The sequence below is a fragment of the Macaca nemestrina genome, chromosome 6 (assembly GCF_043159975.1).
Source record: "Macaca nemestrina isolate mMacNem1 chromosome 6, mMacNem.hap1, whole genome shotgun sequence".
NCBI lineage: Eukaryota > Metazoa > Chordata > Mammalia > Primates > Cercopithecidae > Macaca > Macaca nemestrina.
The window spans coordinates 70,692,010-70,709,049 of record NC_092130.1 but is presented as its reverse complement, the minus strand read 5'-3'; the positions used below and the strand labels follow the sequence as shown (position 1 = coordinate 70,709,049).

The 17,040-nt window shown below is 31.9% G+C and overlaps 1 protein-coding gene across 3 annotated transcripts in view; it reads left to right on the top strand.

Moving 5' to 3' along the window:
* The window catches only part of LOC105471104 (mannosidase alpha class 2A member 1), a 175,574-nt gene that overhangs the window by 80,878 nt on the left and 77,656 nt on the right, over positions 1 to 17,040 (top strand). For all 3 annotated transcript variants that reach the window (XM_071098627.1, XM_071098629.1, XM_071098628.1), the window contains exons 8-12: positions 1,528 to 1,705; positions 6,235 to 6,437; positions 9,169 to 9,351; positions 13,390 to 13,504; positions 13,915 to 13,982. In XM_071098627.1, coding sequence (XP_070954728.1) covers positions 1,528 to 1,705; positions 6,235 to 6,437; positions 9,169 to 9,351; positions 13,390 to 13,504; positions 13,915 to 13,982 — 747 coding nt within the window. The remainder of the gene's footprint in view (positions 1 to 1,527; positions 1,706 to 6,234; positions 6,438 to 9,168; positions 9,352 to 13,389; positions 13,505 to 13,914; positions 13,983 to 17,040) is intronic.

Genomic DNA, 17,040 nt, shown 5'->3' with positions numbered 1-17,040 from the left:
GTGTTAAAGGCATGCCATTGACGTTTGTGATTTCTTTTCTCTATATGTGTTTTACATGTATATAATACAAGATATTGCATATCTGATAGTAAACCCTTTTTTATGCTGGCTGCCTAGGAAATCTAGTTGGAGCTCAATTTTGTCTTGTATCTATGATTTATATATTTGATTTTTTTTTTCTCATTTTTTTTTTGGTAGCCTTCTTTCTGTGTGGAATCTCATTCTTCATGTATTTTTTATTATAAGTAACCTGAAAGTGTTTTGGCAAATGTGGAATGTTAGCAAATTACTAGTAAAGATAAAGTAATGTGCTAATGTCAGAAAACTAAGCATTATATGTTACATAAGGACACTGTGGTTATATTTTGCTCACCAAGGTATTATGTTGCTGCTAAAATTTTATATTTGCAATGCATTTTCAGAGATTATAAATGTAAAAAGGACCATATGAGATTTAGTTAAATGTTTTTAATTTTTATAAAATGCTTCATTCCATCATTGGTGTTCTTTGAAATACTTTCATAAGTTTTTATATTGTGAATTAGAATTTACTTTTGGATGATTCTTGAAGTGAAAATTGGAATACTAAGTATAAAAATACTTGTCATTTAATCACTAGTTTCTTAAGCTTTGTCTTTGTAAACATTGTGAACTGCTCTGGGTTCATCCACTTGTATAATTTCATTTTCACAAGCCCTTTCTCTTAGTTTGTATTCTCAGACTTTCTTAAATGATGCCCTAATTCAGTGATTTCCGAAGGATATTCTGCAGAATACTATAATAGAATATGAAATATAAAAGCTATTCCATCAAGCTATTGGTTAGAGTCCAGAGAAGTAGAAACCAAAATAGCTAATTCAACTCCTAATCCTTATCTGATGGTCAGTATTGAAAATCTGTGACAAATACTCAGATTATTGGTGGCAGGTGACAAGTGTGTTGATTTTTTTTTTCTTTAGAAGAGAAAATATGACTCTATAAAATGTTATAGATTAACATTTATTCTCTTTTGGTTTTGTTCAAAGTACACCTTTTTCTGTGTTTAATCAGATAATTTTAGATTACAGAAAGGAATATTAAGACAAAGCAAACTTCAAAGTCTGTATATGTGGGAAATCCTTATTGTCTTACTAGATAAATTATTTTAACACATGTGCTATCTGGTATTCAATCTCTGTGACTGGGCTTTAGGAAGTCATTGGTATCCCATTTATTATATGCCAAGTTGGTATATGACCATATTTCTCCAAAGATAATTCATTGGAAACCTATGAGTTTTTCCTACTGATAAGAATTTATGAATATTTTTAAAGGATAATGAAAATTAGTATGATAGTTTTTTTAAAAAATCTGTCTTTAAATTATACTAACTTTGCAGATAAATACAATATACAATAATTTCTTTTAATATACTTTTGAATTTGGTTATTTCCTTTTTAATCAGTTGTCACATTCAGTTTTTCTTAGTCAAATTTATATTTTCTGGGTTTTTTTTGTTTTGTTTTGTTTTGTTTTGTTTTGTTTTAGGGCTCAAATGCTACTAGATCAGTACCGAAAGAAGTCAAAGCTTTTTCGTACCAAAGTTCTCTTGGCTCCACTAGGAGATGATTTCCGCTACTGTGAATACACAGAATGGGATTTACAGTTTAAGAATTATCAGCAGCTTTTTGATTATATGAATTCTCAGTCCAAGTTTAAAGTTAAGGTAAGGAGAAAATATTTATGATTCCATATTTGAAGTTGAGCCTTTATTATTAAATGAGACTATAAACAGAAATCCTTAGCTTCTTTGTCCTACATCACAGTGCTTCTTAGAATATATAATTATTGTGTAAAAGTATAATCCATTAGGAAGAAAATTATTATATGCTATAGTTCCATATCTAAAGCTGTCTCGTTCCTACCACTGCTTGAGGATTAAAGAGGAATTTACTTTTATGTGATTGAAAATTATGTGATTGAAAATAGTTGTGATATTTAGTCTTCAGGGACGCCCTGTTTTTGTTGTTTTTTCTTTAACCAACGTTGAAAGTCTGTTATTTCTCTCTGACAGCTGCATCCTTGTGATTTAGTAGCATGACTGGCAGATGCAGATGAACACGTCATGAATTTTGCAAACAAATGTCCTATGTCCAGAGAATACACTAGCATTTTTTTTTTAAGTGAGAAGACTTCTAAAATTAATCATTTGCCTATGGTTCTTACTCTTTTTTTTTCTTATGGAAAATTTAAAATGTACTGTAAAGTTCTGAAAATAGCAAAAATTGTTCCCTTTCTCCCCATATCCATGACTCAGCTACAACATTCTTCAACTCAAGACCACTTTTGTTTCAGCCATGCCCCACTGCTGTCTCACTCCTCCCCACAGGATTATATTGAAACCAATCTCAGATTTCATGTAGTTTCATCTGTAAAGGTTTCAGTATGTATCTCTAAATTATAAAGTTTCTGTTTAAAAATATAACCGTAATACCATTATCACACCTAAAAAACTAGCAATAATTTCATGATACATATCTGGGCAGATTCAGATTTTCCTCATCTCATAAAAAACAATTCTTTTAACATACAATTTGTTTGAGTCAAAATTCAAGCAATAGTCATATATTGCATTTGATCAATAAGTTTTTTAATTACAAAATTGATTTTTTGTTGATACATAATTGTGTATATTTATGGGACACCTATGAATTTTGATACATGCAGAGAATGTATAATGATCAAATCAGGGTATTTAGGATATCTACCACTTCAAACATTTATCATTTCTTTGTATTGGGGCAATAGTCTATGTCTTTTTTTTTAATGTGTGTTAGAGACTCTACATAAGAAGATTAATTATTCAGCATGTTTATCATTTTGCATATTGACCTGTAAAAGTAGAACATATGTGAAAATACTATAGAAAGGAAGTGATGTTACTGTTTAGGAAATTTGAAAGCTGATGGTAAACCATAGTTTAGTAAGAATTCAAGTTTATTAAACAAACCTAGGTAATATCAAATAGATAAATAAACCTAATAAAATATCAAGTTTATTCAGGATCGTTACAGCTGAATTTTTATCAGATTATGAACTAGGATCATAGGCACATGATCCTAGTAAAGCACATGTTCAGCTTTAGTATATATTGTCAAACTATTCCAAAATAGATGCATCAGTTGTTGTGTTGTATAAGAGTTTCAGTTGTTCCACACCCTTTCTTAGTTTGTATTGTCAGGATTTTTGTTTTCTATTTTTATCCTTTTGATAGATGGGATGGTTTTATTTTTTATTTCTCCCGTGGTTAATGAGGTTGAGCCTCTTTTCATATGTTTATTGCCATTTAGGTATCCTCATTTGTGAAGTACCTATTTAAGTCTTTTGATGATTTTTTAATTAAATTGGGTTGTCTGTCTTTTTCTTACTGTTTATAGCTCTTTGGTACATTTTGAATTCTATCTTTTTTCATGTAAAATATATGCAAGTGTTGTCTCCTACTATGTAGCCTGCATTTTCACTTTCTCATGCTGTCTTTTGATGGACAGAAATTTTTAATTTTAATTAATTAAATATAACTATTTTTCTTTATGTTTAGAACTTGTTCTGTTTAAAAATTTTTTGTTTATCATGTGGTTGTGAAGCTACATTCTTATGAAGCTATCCTCCAGAAGCTTTATTGTCTTGCCTTCAACATTCAGGTCTATAATCTATCTGAAATGGATTGCTATGAATTGTGTGAGGGTAGGGATCAAGATACATTTTGGCTTATATAGATATCCAGCACCGTTTATTGAAAAGACCATACTTTCTTCCACAGCACCACAGTGCCATCTTTGTCATTAATCATGAATGAGACTGCATTTGTGTGTGGGTCTGTGTCTACACTCTCTGTTCACTTTTATTGGTCTATTTGTCTCATCTCACACTGTCTTAATTATTAATACTACAGTTTTGTAATAGGTTTTAATATCTGATAGTAAAAGTCTTCTAGTTTTGTTCTCTTTCCCAAGATTGCATTGGTTACTGTTAGTCCTTTGTATTTCTACATAGGTTTAGGTCATCTTTTAAATTTCTACCAAAACAAACAAAAAAAAATTGAAGGGGATTTTGATTGGGATTGCATTGAATCTTTGTTTTAATTTGAGCACAAATAACTACAATTATTGGGCCATCTAATCGATTAACATGGTGTATTTTGTGTATTAATGCAATTGACTTTTGCATTTTAGTCTTGTATCCAGTAACTTTGTTAAATTTATTTATTATATTTGTGGATTCTTCATGGATTTCCTATGTATGAATAATGGCATATTTATGTCTTCCTTTCCAAAACTTTAAATCTTTCAATTTATTTTCTTACCATGTACGATGGCTGTGTCCTCTAGTGTAATGTTGAGTAGGTGTGGTGAAAGCAGACATAATTTTCTAAGAGAGAAAACATTCATGGGTCATAATGTTAGCTGTAGAATTTTGTAGGTTTCCTTTATCAGATTATGGAATTTTCCTTATATTCTTCTTTTACAGAGTGTTTTTTCATGACCAGATACTAAATTTTATTATTTTCTTCTTCTAGGACATTGCTTTCTGTTAGGCCTTTATGTCTTGTGCAGGAATTGGACCAGTACCCCAAGATGAAAATTTGGTAGAGTATAGGGTCCACCTTAATGCATTTTCTTTCTCTCCAACATTTTTGTCCCTTAAGTTCTGGCTGCTTTAGTTCTTTAATGTCTTCAGAGCTTTTTCTTTCTGTAGTTTATCTAGTTATATCTGTTTCTTATGGGATACTTAAAGTTACTTTGTCTGAACTGGAAGCATACATTTATTTTCTTTTAATGAAATGGAGAATAAAAGTAAATAACTCAGTTCAGATGGCTGAAAAATTGACATAGAATAGCCAAGACAGTCATTTTGCCATTTGATCATCATTTAACTATTTTTGTAATTTTTCTTATGTGTTGTCCAGGCTGGAATGCAGTGGCATGATCTCTGCTCACTGCAGGCTCCGCGTCCCGGGTTCACGCTATTCTCCTGCCTCAGCCTCCTAAGTAGCTGGGACTACAGGACTATAGGCACGCCCGGCTAATTCTTTTGTATTTTTAGTAGAGATGGGGTTTCACTGTGTTAGCCAGGATGATCTCCATCTCCTAACCTTGTGATCCACCCGCCTCAGCTTTCCAAAGTGCCGGGATTACAGGTGTGAGCCACCGTGCCCAGCCAGTTGTAAACTTTTTACTTAGAGCCCTATTCACTGTAATGTGGATAGACAGAGAAGTTATGTAATATGCTCAAAACACATGTCAGATAAGTGGTAGAGATGGAATTCAAACCTATACTATTGCTACCTTGAATCAAAATGACTTGCAATATCTGTATTTGTGTGTGTGTGTGTGTTTGTGTTGTATGTATGTGTGTAGGAAACAACAAAATCAGCATCTTTCTTTTAAAAGGAACACATTCCCTGTTAAATAATCTATTTATTTTGACAGGACTGCCTTTTAATATCTGTTTACAAGATTTGGTATAGTGTTTCTTTTTGTCTTTGATTTGTAGAATAGTTTGAACTCATAAAAACAAATTTCTTACTGCTGATTTAAATAATTAGTCGGAAAGACCAGTGTGTTTAAGCAGCAGACTTGCCATTCTTATCACTCTTTGTATTTAACTTCTACTCAGTGTTACCTACTGGTAGAGTAAGTCCATTTTTTTTTTTTAAATGACCTGCTGTTCTTAAAGTCCCTTTTTCACAAGAACTCAACTGGGGGGAAAGGGAGATAGAGGAGGGTATGATATATGAAATACCTTATGGCTAACAAAATTATTCTTCTAGACTTTATGGCTAATAAAACTGTTATTCTAGACTTCTGGAACACTTTAATATGTCTTTTATTTTGCTGCTGCCCTCATCTTTCATTTATCTGGATTAATCCATGCCCAAATTATTTTGCACTTTGAAATTCTAGAGATATGTAGGAGTTTTCATATTCACTGATTTGTAGATCTACATGCTCTTCTCTTAACTGCTAAAGTGTATAAGTTTTCCCTTAGTTTAATTTGGACCTTAATGCAAGTAAAAAAAAAAAAAGTCACTATTATTTTCTTCTCTGCTTCTGATTTTTACAAAATCTGAGCTATGTGTTCATCTTAACTTGGAAACACATCTTAAGTATTTATTACTAACTTTTCCTAACAGTGTAAGAAGTAAATAATTTTAAGGTAGAATGAATAATTGAAGTGCATTTTTTTTTAAACTAGATACAGTTTGGAACTTTATCAGATTTTTTTGATGCACTGGATAAAGCAGATGAAACTCAGAGAGACAAGGGCCAATCGATGTTCCCTGTTCTAAGTGGAGATTTTTTCACTTATGCTGATCGAGATGATCATTATTGGAGTGGCTATTTTACATCCAGACCCTTTTACAAACGAATGGATAGAATCATGGAATCTCATTTAAGGTACTTTTACCTTTCTGTAGCTACATCTATTTCTTCACTTTCTTTATATTATCATAACCTTTTGTAGTTTTTCATAATATATATCATTCGTGTAGTACATTATGTAGTGTTAAGCTCTAATTAAGCACTTAATGTAATTGTGAAATTTTAATGCAGTCAGAAATACGTCTCCAAACTATAATCAAATTATTACATAGGTTTTTGTTCTGGAAGAAAAAATAGTTTATTTAATTAGATTTTTAAGGAGTTGTATTCTGCATTTTGTATTTTTCTAATTAATTTTCCTATGTTATTTGCACACCATATTAATATTCATTGACATCATCATGAGTGTCTGCAGGCTAGTAATCTGATGGGCTTCTCATTGGAAACATAGGTGAGCATCAAAGAAGCAAATAGGGCCTCCCAGCATTGAAATATGAGCTTCAAAGTTCACAATCCAAAACTAATGTATTTTGTATGTCGGAGAAGTTTAGACTAGGTTTCATCTCAGTTCTTACATACTTATTTGAAGCACATTTCTATAGGCACAGTTATCTGCATAGAACAGCATTTGAAAAAATGATGACTGGTGGGGCAGACAATGATTGAACATGTAAATGGATACAGAGAAGACAGAAAAGTCTGTAGAAAACATAAAAACACTTAACTGACACTATCCAGGAGACCTTTCAATCACTGATACAATGTTCTATTGTGATAGGTTCTATTTCTGCACTGTCCAATATGGTAGTCATTAGGCACATGTGACTATTGAGCACTTGAAATGTGCCCATTTAATTTTAATTAATTTAAATGTCAATAGCCATGTGTGGCTATGGCTATCATAATGGAGAGCATGGTCCTAAATAACAGAGGCTGATTGTTGATAAAGTTAAGCTACTCCAGAGGCCCCCAAGGCTTTCTCTATGTATAGACCACTAAAGTAATTCCTTTTCATGTTGAATCTTGATGTTTGAGTTAGATTGTACTTACTCTCTTTTATATACTAGTGGACATTGATTACATTTTGGAAAGGCTTTTTATTAAAAATTATGAATTTTCTTAAGAGTTTTTTTTTATATGGTAGTGTTTTTTTATTAATATTGTGCTGCTATTAAATATTACTATTTCAAAAGCCTAACCTTTTACTGTTACTTGTAATATGCCCAAAAAATATATCTCATTTAAAAAAATTATTTTCATTATTATAGATACATATTAGTTGTACATATTTATGGAGTATATGTGATATTTTGATATAAGCATACAGTATATAATCATAATAGTTTGTATATTCATCATTTATGTGTTTCAAAATAACTAAAAGTAGAATTGGAATGTTTCTAACACAAAGAAATAACTGCTTGAGGTAATGGAATATATCTTATTAAATTTAAAATAATGTTTACATATTATAGTGTTTATCCATTCTTACCCTACAGAATATCAACCAGTTATCTCTTATACTATTTTAAACTTTTCTGTTATAAAGTGAAGTATATTCTCAATAATGTAGAGATCCTTTTGGACCACTGAATTAGTGATTTTTAAGTGTCAAGTATTTTTTAGTGGGAAAAAGAATATTGGTTTATCTTCATTTATTGAACGTATTCAAGACATTGTGGTTACTGCTAGTAATATATTTGGAAAATTCTGCTGCATTAAAACCAAAAAACCATATAATAGTTGTGACTTTGCAAATGTATTAATTTATACATAAGTTTGTCTGAAAATAGTAATGTTTCATCCCTCTGTTCATTTGTAAAATGTGGATAAAATATAAAAGTATAGGGAAGACAGTATTTCCCAAATCTTCCTTTTAACATTTTAGGATATCTGGATATGCATATGTACTCCTTTTAAAGCCAGGAATATTTTTTTTTTTTAAGAGACAAAGTCTTTCTCTGTTGCCCAGGCTGGCATATAGTAGTGTGATCCCAGTTCACTGCAGCCTCAAACTCCTGGGCTTAAGTGATCCTCCCACCTCAGCCTTATGAGTAGCTAGGACTATAGGTGCATGTCACCACACCTGGCTAAGATACAGTCTTGCTATGTCCTCCAGGCTGGTCTTGAACTCCTGAGTTCAAGTGATTTTCCTGCCTTGGTCTCACAAGATGCTAGGATTACAGGCATAAGCCACCATGCCCAGCTGACATCCTGTTTATCATTTTTCAGTTTGTATTGTTAAATTCTCCATGTTTGTTATATGTTACCATTCAAAACTGAAACTAACCCTTGCCCCTGAGCTGTTCTTGGGCCATTATTTTCTGCCTCTTCTCTCCTCTCCTCTGAGTGTCCCATTCACCAACTATGCCTTTCTTTTTCATGTCTCTTACTGTATATATGTGAGAGTAAATGACATTATGATGTTCATGGTCTGTGTGTGTGTTGCTCTTGGAAAGAAGAAAGGGCAGAGAAATTTATCCAATTTTTCAGGTATTTTTTCATTATGTGATACATAAATAAGCCTGTCTTGCTGCCAACAGGTACTGGCTTATTTTCCAGGATCATCTAGAACAAGGACCCCTGATACCAGTGTAGACATGGTATTCTTTGATGATTGAGAATGCAAATGTGTTATATGGATACACTGGTCATTTTATGTGAATTATTATTACCAATATCTTTTTCATAAATTGCTTGTACTGCAATTATGGATTAAAAAATTTGAAAAGTATTGATGTCACATGTTTTAGATTATAAGTTAAGTGTTTGTTTTAAAATAAAAATATGACTTTTATGCAATTAGGGCTGCTGAAATTCTTTACTATTTCGCCCTGAGACAAGCTCACAAATACAAGATAAATAAATTTCTCTCATCATCGCTTTACACGGCACTGACAGAAGCCAGAAGGAATTTGGGACTGTTTCAGCATCATGATGCTATCACAGGAACTGCAAAAGATTGGGTGGTTGTGGATTATGGTACCAGGTAATCTAATTATACAAAAATCATCTTAAAAAATCTTTAAAATTGTGGGTAATAAGATTATATATTTTGATGAAGTTGTTATTGCATATCAAATCACATTAACAATGATATCCCTCGTAAGTATTACTATAGCAAAACAGCACCGATACTCAAATTTTTTTAAGAAATCTGTTGACAAAATCCTAGCTGCACCAACTTTTTATTGCAATGCATTTCTGCAAATAGGGTAGTAAAATATTATTACTACTGCTTAAAGCTGATCCTGTTTTCTTCTAAATACAGTGTGGTGATTGGGGTTATCTTCTTGACCAAGGACTTGGCATCAAACAAAACATAGCTATAATCTAGAGAGATAAAGATTCCTACTTCATTGTATGTCAGTTTAATCTCATCCTATTTCATATCCAATTGTTCTTGTGTATATATTTTTTAAGAGGTACATTGACATAATAAGCTGAGAATCATAGCCAGGAAAGAAAAAGACCTATAAACCTTATCATATATGGATTATATAAACCACTGGGAATGAGAAAGGATGACCTGGGTGTTGATATTAAAGCCATGTTTAACTCATTGAAGGGCTGTCAGATGGGCGAGGGAGTAGAAGCTAAGTTATTTCTATATTAAAGAATTTGAACAATGAGTATAAGCATGGTCTGAGATAACAGAGGACTTGGCAAACAGAGCTTCCTAATAGTGGGGAAGAAATCTTACCTTTTGTAGTAGGGAGTTCTCTATCCTCATGCCAGACTTTGGATGACCATTCATTCATTAAGATCAGTGCAGCGGGGATTCCTAGATGGGGGAAGGAGTTTTGACTATTTTATTTACTATGGTTTAGACTATTCTTCCTGATACTGTTTTTTTTTTTATCAACAGTGTTGTGCTTTGATAATATTTTAAAGTCATTTAAAATATACTGTGATTTTCTTAAAGAATAGATTTAAAAAGTGAATATCTTTATTACTACTCCTTGATGAGAAAAGCATATACAATACATGAAATCAATGTTAAAAAATTGACTCACAACTTATATTACTAATTGTAGTAAATGTTAATTAAATTTTTAGTTACAATATTTTGACTGGCTTTCTAGAAATTGGGGGAAAAAGATATTCTTGGGGTTTCATTAGTTGATTTCAGTCCTTAAAAAAAAACATTCAAAGTAGTATCTTGAATATCTTCTCCATTTTTTAATGGCAAGTATATTTGACACCCACCTATTGAGGTTGATCTGGGCTTAAAGTAGAAAATGCTCATTAGATGATAAAGATGGTATTTCTCCCACAGAAAGCATTTTTGAAAGTAAGGTCAGATCCTCCATTTTTCTTTCTCACCTGCTCCTGGCCTGCTTGGTTTGTTGAGAGTTTAAAAGTGAGACTGCTTAGAATCAGACCAGGGCAGCGCTCCTAAGAGGACATGGAAAAGTCATTTTCCTACACTGCCCACTTGCTGTCTCTGGCTGTCATATTGAAAGAGATTTGCTTATAGGTCATTGAGCTTTGGCTACAGAACATTTTTTTATCATGACCTGTCTGGAAGAGCTATCGTTGGTTCCTCCACAGGTTTTGTGTTGCTTTTGGCTTATAAAAACTTCCCTGTGCAGAATTGCATGTTAGAGAAGAAAAGGCGGTAATTCTCAAACTGTACTTGGCATTTGTAAATTTGCTATGGAAGTACTTCACACTTCATTGAAAAGTCATAAACAATTACCAAATCATTAGCACAGACATTTTAAGGAGGAAATTTCAAAACACAAGTTAGAGAATTATTAACAAAGAGGTAGTTAGTATTGGGTGTTCTCTTGAACTTGGACTGATGACTACTATTCATTCAGATTTGGCAGAAATGTCACTGTGAACAAGTGTATGAATTAGTGGTGCATTTGGCTGCGAGTAATAGCAACCAGAAACAGAATAAATCCTGTCCTGCTTATTTTTATGTCATATGAAAAATATCTGTAGACAACTGGTTCTGGTATGGCAGCTCTGCAGTGTCATCAGGCATTCAGGCCCTTCTTTCTCCTCTGCCATAGTAGGGGGAATCTGAGAGTGTGCTACCAACAATAGATCGAATGTGTGTATAGTTATAAACTGGAAAGCAAGAATACATCATGCCACATTTGGAGATTAATTCTAATCATGGCATAAAAAAATGAATTGGATTGGGGCAATGTTTGTAATAGACAGTCAGCTTAAAAGTATTAATAGATAATGTGGCTTGTGTAGAAGGGAAGAAGAAATGGTAATGAGGTCATTTAGAGAAATGTTTTAGAATTCCGCTAATTATTCCTAACTTGTAATTAAGGTAGGTGGGAGAAAACGGAACACAGGGTGAGCGTGAGGGTCCTAAAATGTAGACAACCTATAGAGTAGCAGACATGCTAACATCTCCTTAATACAACAGCCATGACAGCAAACTAGGAACCTGTGATTCCCAAGTGACTTTTCCTGAACCGTATTCCATATTAATAGGATAAATGGATGTTCAGAAATTAGAGGCCCTAAAAAAAATTCCATATTAATGAAATGTTGAAACATTTAGAATTTTGTTTTACCCAGTGTTTCCCAAATGTACTGTGTTTCATTTTGTTTTGTTTTAAACAAAACAGCTCTATACATACTGAGAAAACATTTGGGGAGTGATATATTGTAGTCTTTAGTACTCATCCTATGAGAAGGCTTCATGTGTGCCTTTAGGATGCAAATGTTGATGCCTGGCTTCGACTCAGTTTAATTAGGACTCTTTAATACATCTGTGGTTTTAGGTGGTGGAGAACATGACTTTCACTCTGCAGATTCAGGCTGCCTAATAAAGATAGCCCTGTAGACAATAGAAAGGAACTTAGGTTGAGGGTCTTATTGTCATAACTGAACCATATTCATTCATATGGTGTTTTAGTATGGTGAAAACACTTAACACTGTCTAGGAAAACATTTGAATATATTGGGAAATTTAATTGAATTATGGCATGAACTCAAATCCATAAGATTTTAGCATTAAAATTATAGATTTGCCATGTAAATATATTTAATTAGTAACATTGATCATGGTCACTTACATCTCTGAAGGAAATATTAATACTCTGCAAAAAAGAAGTTAACTTCTTTTACAGGTTTTTTTGTTGTTGTTGCATGACAACAAAAATGTTTTTAAGGCATAGATCCAAAGTTGCTTTCTGTGTTAGAAAAAATAATATAATTGAAAATGTGATTAGCGAGGATTTTCTGCATAGTTCTCCAATATGAATTTGCCTATGGATGCCTGGTCTATAAAGCCTTCAAGAAACATAACTGAATTAGGAAAAAAAAAATCTTCAAGCAAGTTCCTTTTTTCCATGAGTAGTGCTTCAGCAGTAGCTGGTGATATACTGAGGATATATTTCAGAATTGGTCTGGAATCAATAGACTTGATTCCTTAGACTTAAAAATACAATTTGAATATAGTTAGTAATTTCAGTGACCAAAAAAATTGACAGGGATGAAGACAATTTCATTATTCACATCTGTCAAAAACTCTTGTCCTCCTAGTTTTCTTGAACAAGAACATGAAACTAAACAAAATATCTATTTTAATTCTTGGGGTATAACTTGTATACTAATTGAATTTTCTTGTGAGCTGAATTAGCTCATGTTTTTATTCATTGTTAAAACCCTTGTTAGAACTTTTTCTAAAGTAGCAAGTCATGTTTTTTTGGTAGAATGCCTCAGAGTTATTGGGGTGATCCTACTGGATATTATTATTTGGTGCAATATTCATAGAAAGTATATGTAGTTTGAGTATGTTTATGTGTTTCAGGTGTGTCCAGAAAGCTTTCAGTTTTAAATGCATTCTTGTCGGTTGTATCTTCTGATTAACCATTTTTCTAAGTACTTAGTTCTGGGGGAAAAAAGAGCAGGCTTGTCATAGATTCATTATAGGTTTCACTTTGAATGCAAGATGAAGATACTGGTGGTTTGGCCATTATTAATGAAACTGAAAATATTGTATGCAGATTTTAAAATTATTTCTCAGACTAATAAAATTTTTGGTTTACAGACTTTTTCATTCATTAATGGTTTTGGAGAAGATAATTGGAACTTCTGCATTTTTTCTTATTTTGAAGGACAAACTCACATATGACTCTTACTCTTCTGATACCTTCCTGGAGATGGTTAGTGATTTCATCTATGGTCATCATAAAAATGTGTGATTTCATTGTTCTTGCATTAGCAAAGAGGATGAGAAGCTTAATGAAAAGAGACATTGAAATATAATTTTTTGTACAGTATTTGAAAGAATTTTTATTGCTTAATATAAATTACCTGTATGTTCATCTTTTCTATAAATATTTCAAACTATGTGAAATATATGGGGTTTTAGAATACTATTAAGGTGTTAGTAAGGCAACTGGGCATTATAATTAGTTGTTTTGCTTGGCTTTAATTAGAAACCCCTTGATACTTAAATTTTTATAAGTCCTTAATCTGTTCTTGCTAAACTTGAATTTGAATGATCTTCTGGTTTCAAGATGAGTCTGTAAAGTGTTAAGTAAAATTTAAAAATTACTGTTCATTTTTATAGGATTTGAAACAAAAATCACAAGATTCTCTGCCACAAAAAAATATAATAAGGCTGAGTGCGGAGCCAAGGTAAATTCATAATTTCTTACAAATGTTTACCACTTTCTGGCTTAATAGTTTTAGGTTTTATGGTTCTGGTTTTTAGTTAGCATGTATTTTGAGGCAATCAATTTATTAATTAAAAAACTCCTAAAAAATGGATTTTCTTTCATGACTGTGTTATGCTCAGGCTAATAGCTAACACAGTGATTAGTACATTGACTGCTGAATAAACTATTATAACAATATTTCTCACAGATATAAGGTATAGCATGATAAATATGTAGCTTATAAAACATTTTCTTATCTCTGTAAAATTAATTTCAGATTATATCTTTTTTGATTAACCTTTCATTTAACGACCTTGTCTTGATTAATCCCTGATCCTGTTTTTAAATGAAAGAAGAAACTTTATTAATATTAGAAGATCAAGGTTTCTACTGTAAATTGTTCATTAGATAACTATCATTTTGCTTGTGAAACAGCCTTGTTTTAGCACTATTGATTTATGCTGAAGTAAATGGGAAGGGCGTTCAGTGACCTTAAACCAGGGCATTTAATTGGTGGCTACCTAATAATTATAAAGAAATGCGTTATGTTTTATTGGTATTTCTTTAAACAGCAAGTTATCTGTTTTTAATAACCAAATATTTGTTGGTCGTTTCCCAGTTGACCCAGGCACACAGTGGTTATTTTTTGTAATATAACCTTTAACTGTCAGAATTGAGATATTTAGTACCCCCCTTACCAATTATAGGATAAAAAAAATAATTTCAAAGAGTAATTCATTATTTCAACTAAATGTATTTTATTAAAATTATTTAAAAATGAATGAAAGTATAGAGAATTTATAGTTGCTAGTAAAGGTGACACTTTTTGTTAAGTATAGACTAAAACCTTAGTTGTCTAAATTTCTTTAGTAAGTAGAGACCTAAGATATATACAGCTTATTCCTTAGAATGAGATAATAAGTTTTTTTGTTTTAGTAATACTAATGTTCTCTGTAACACGGCACAAGCCGTAGGAGCTTTCAGATTGCCAGGTCGTAGTTAGGATGAAAGGATAATGACCCTGAAAGAAATATTACTTATAAAATTACAAAATGTTTTCTTTGTCTTAAAATAAGTTATGTTTTGATGCATTTGCAGTTATATGCCTGTTCCTTAAATATTGTGTTCCTAGTAATCTCTGGCATTAGTAAATCTATTTGGCTTTAGGCATAGTTCTCTCATCTATTAACTTTTCTTTCTTTTTATATTTTGGTGGAGGAACATCTTTGTTTTTGCTGGTTATAAGAATAATATATGCTGCTGTAAGTGATTTGTGCCCCATCTCTGGGTGCTTTTATGGTGGGTGGGGTGAGGCAGGGCTGGAACTGTAATATAATAGGTCAGAGGAAAAGATGTTCCCTTTAGTTTCTCTCCTTCCTTTACTGTTTTTGCCTTAGCAAGTAGTAATTAATAATTTTGCCTTTCTAATGCCAGATAAGAAAGTTATGAAATATAGTATATTAATGAAAGAGAAAAATATTTTTAAGCTTTCATATTGAGGAGTTTTAAATACAGGTAAACATAAATGGAATTTTGGGGGCTATTAGTAAAATGATTGTTTTTCGATGTTTCTTTTTAAATAGTTTTTATTTAAATAGTATAGTGTTTATCTTCCTATTACTTCTTTACAATTCTTTTTTATCAAATATTGACTTTCCTATTTCTGTAGGTAGGTAAATTAGGAATACTTCTGATTGGCAGATTCTTATTTATTTTTATGCTTATTATCCATTTGGTAGGTTAGGGCTTCTTAGATTTTAGGTTTTAAAATCTATATTTTACTTGTTAGCTGCAAATTATTTTAGTTACTGATCTCTCAGTAAAAATGGATGAATAATGAAGGAATGATAGTGGCCTTTAAAATGGAAGAATTTGGTAGTTTTATTTAGCAGGCACTGAAAGTAAAGTAATTGCCCTTTTCAGTTTTTAAATTGGAAGTTTTAGAGGTGTGGCTATGAGTCTTTGTCATATTCTTCATGAGTCTTCTTTAATGTTCTAAGGGTTGGCTTTGTTTTAGTTATAGACTCAGTTCCTATTTGAGTAACAAACTATCTAAATAAACCATGCATTCTCAATGGGGGAGATATTCTTTCCAAGATAGTGAAAATTGGTTTTTTGGGGATTCGAAGAAAATCTTATTCTTTTTAATATATAAAACATAGATACAGTACATAACAGGTAAACAGTTTGTGTGTGGCATTAAAATGGTATGTGGGTGATTAGTAAATGTCTAAAAAGAGTCATTAGGGAGGTGATAATGTAAAAAAGATTGAGAAATACTAACTTAAACCCATAGAATATAAATAATACATGTAAATTTGGTCATGCTGTTGGCAATATTAGTTATAGCAATAAACTTAATATAACTTACTTTGTGAGTATTTAAAAAGTAGTCCATGATCTGTTTAAAGTGACATTAGTACATGTTGATATGCCTAATTTAGTTTACACAGTTACATGAGCTATATCATGTGTGGATTCATAGTTTTTGTATAGAAAACAGTTACTTCAGAATATCAACTTAAGGTATTCTTAAAAAGTACTTAATTCCAGAAAAGCCCTCCCATAACCCATTGCCATTGGCTCGTCTAATGGTTCTCCCTGGATGACCTCCCAGCACCAATAATTTAATTTCTTCTGATTTTTCTCCATACATGCTTTCCTTTTGGATGCCAGTCTTGATTAAGAGTATTATTATCTTTTTAGTTATCTAGGTTCTGAAACCCCAGAACCTACTTTGACCTCTACCTTCTATTATTCCTTAAATTTTATCAGTTGGAGAGTTTTTTTCTTCTCGTCTGTGAAATGCATCTTCCTTTTTCCTGTCACTTTTTAGTTCTAAGCCATACTTCATGCTTGAATTACTTCAACACTTTCTTACCTTTTTGTCTTCAATTTCTCTGTGCTCCTAATTTATTACATGAAGTTATCAGAGGAATCTAGCCAAAAATAGAGCTCTGAGAAAGTCACTTCTAAATTCAACATTCTCTAGGTACTTCTTACCTACTGAGGAAAGTCTGACCTGATGGTCAAATGTT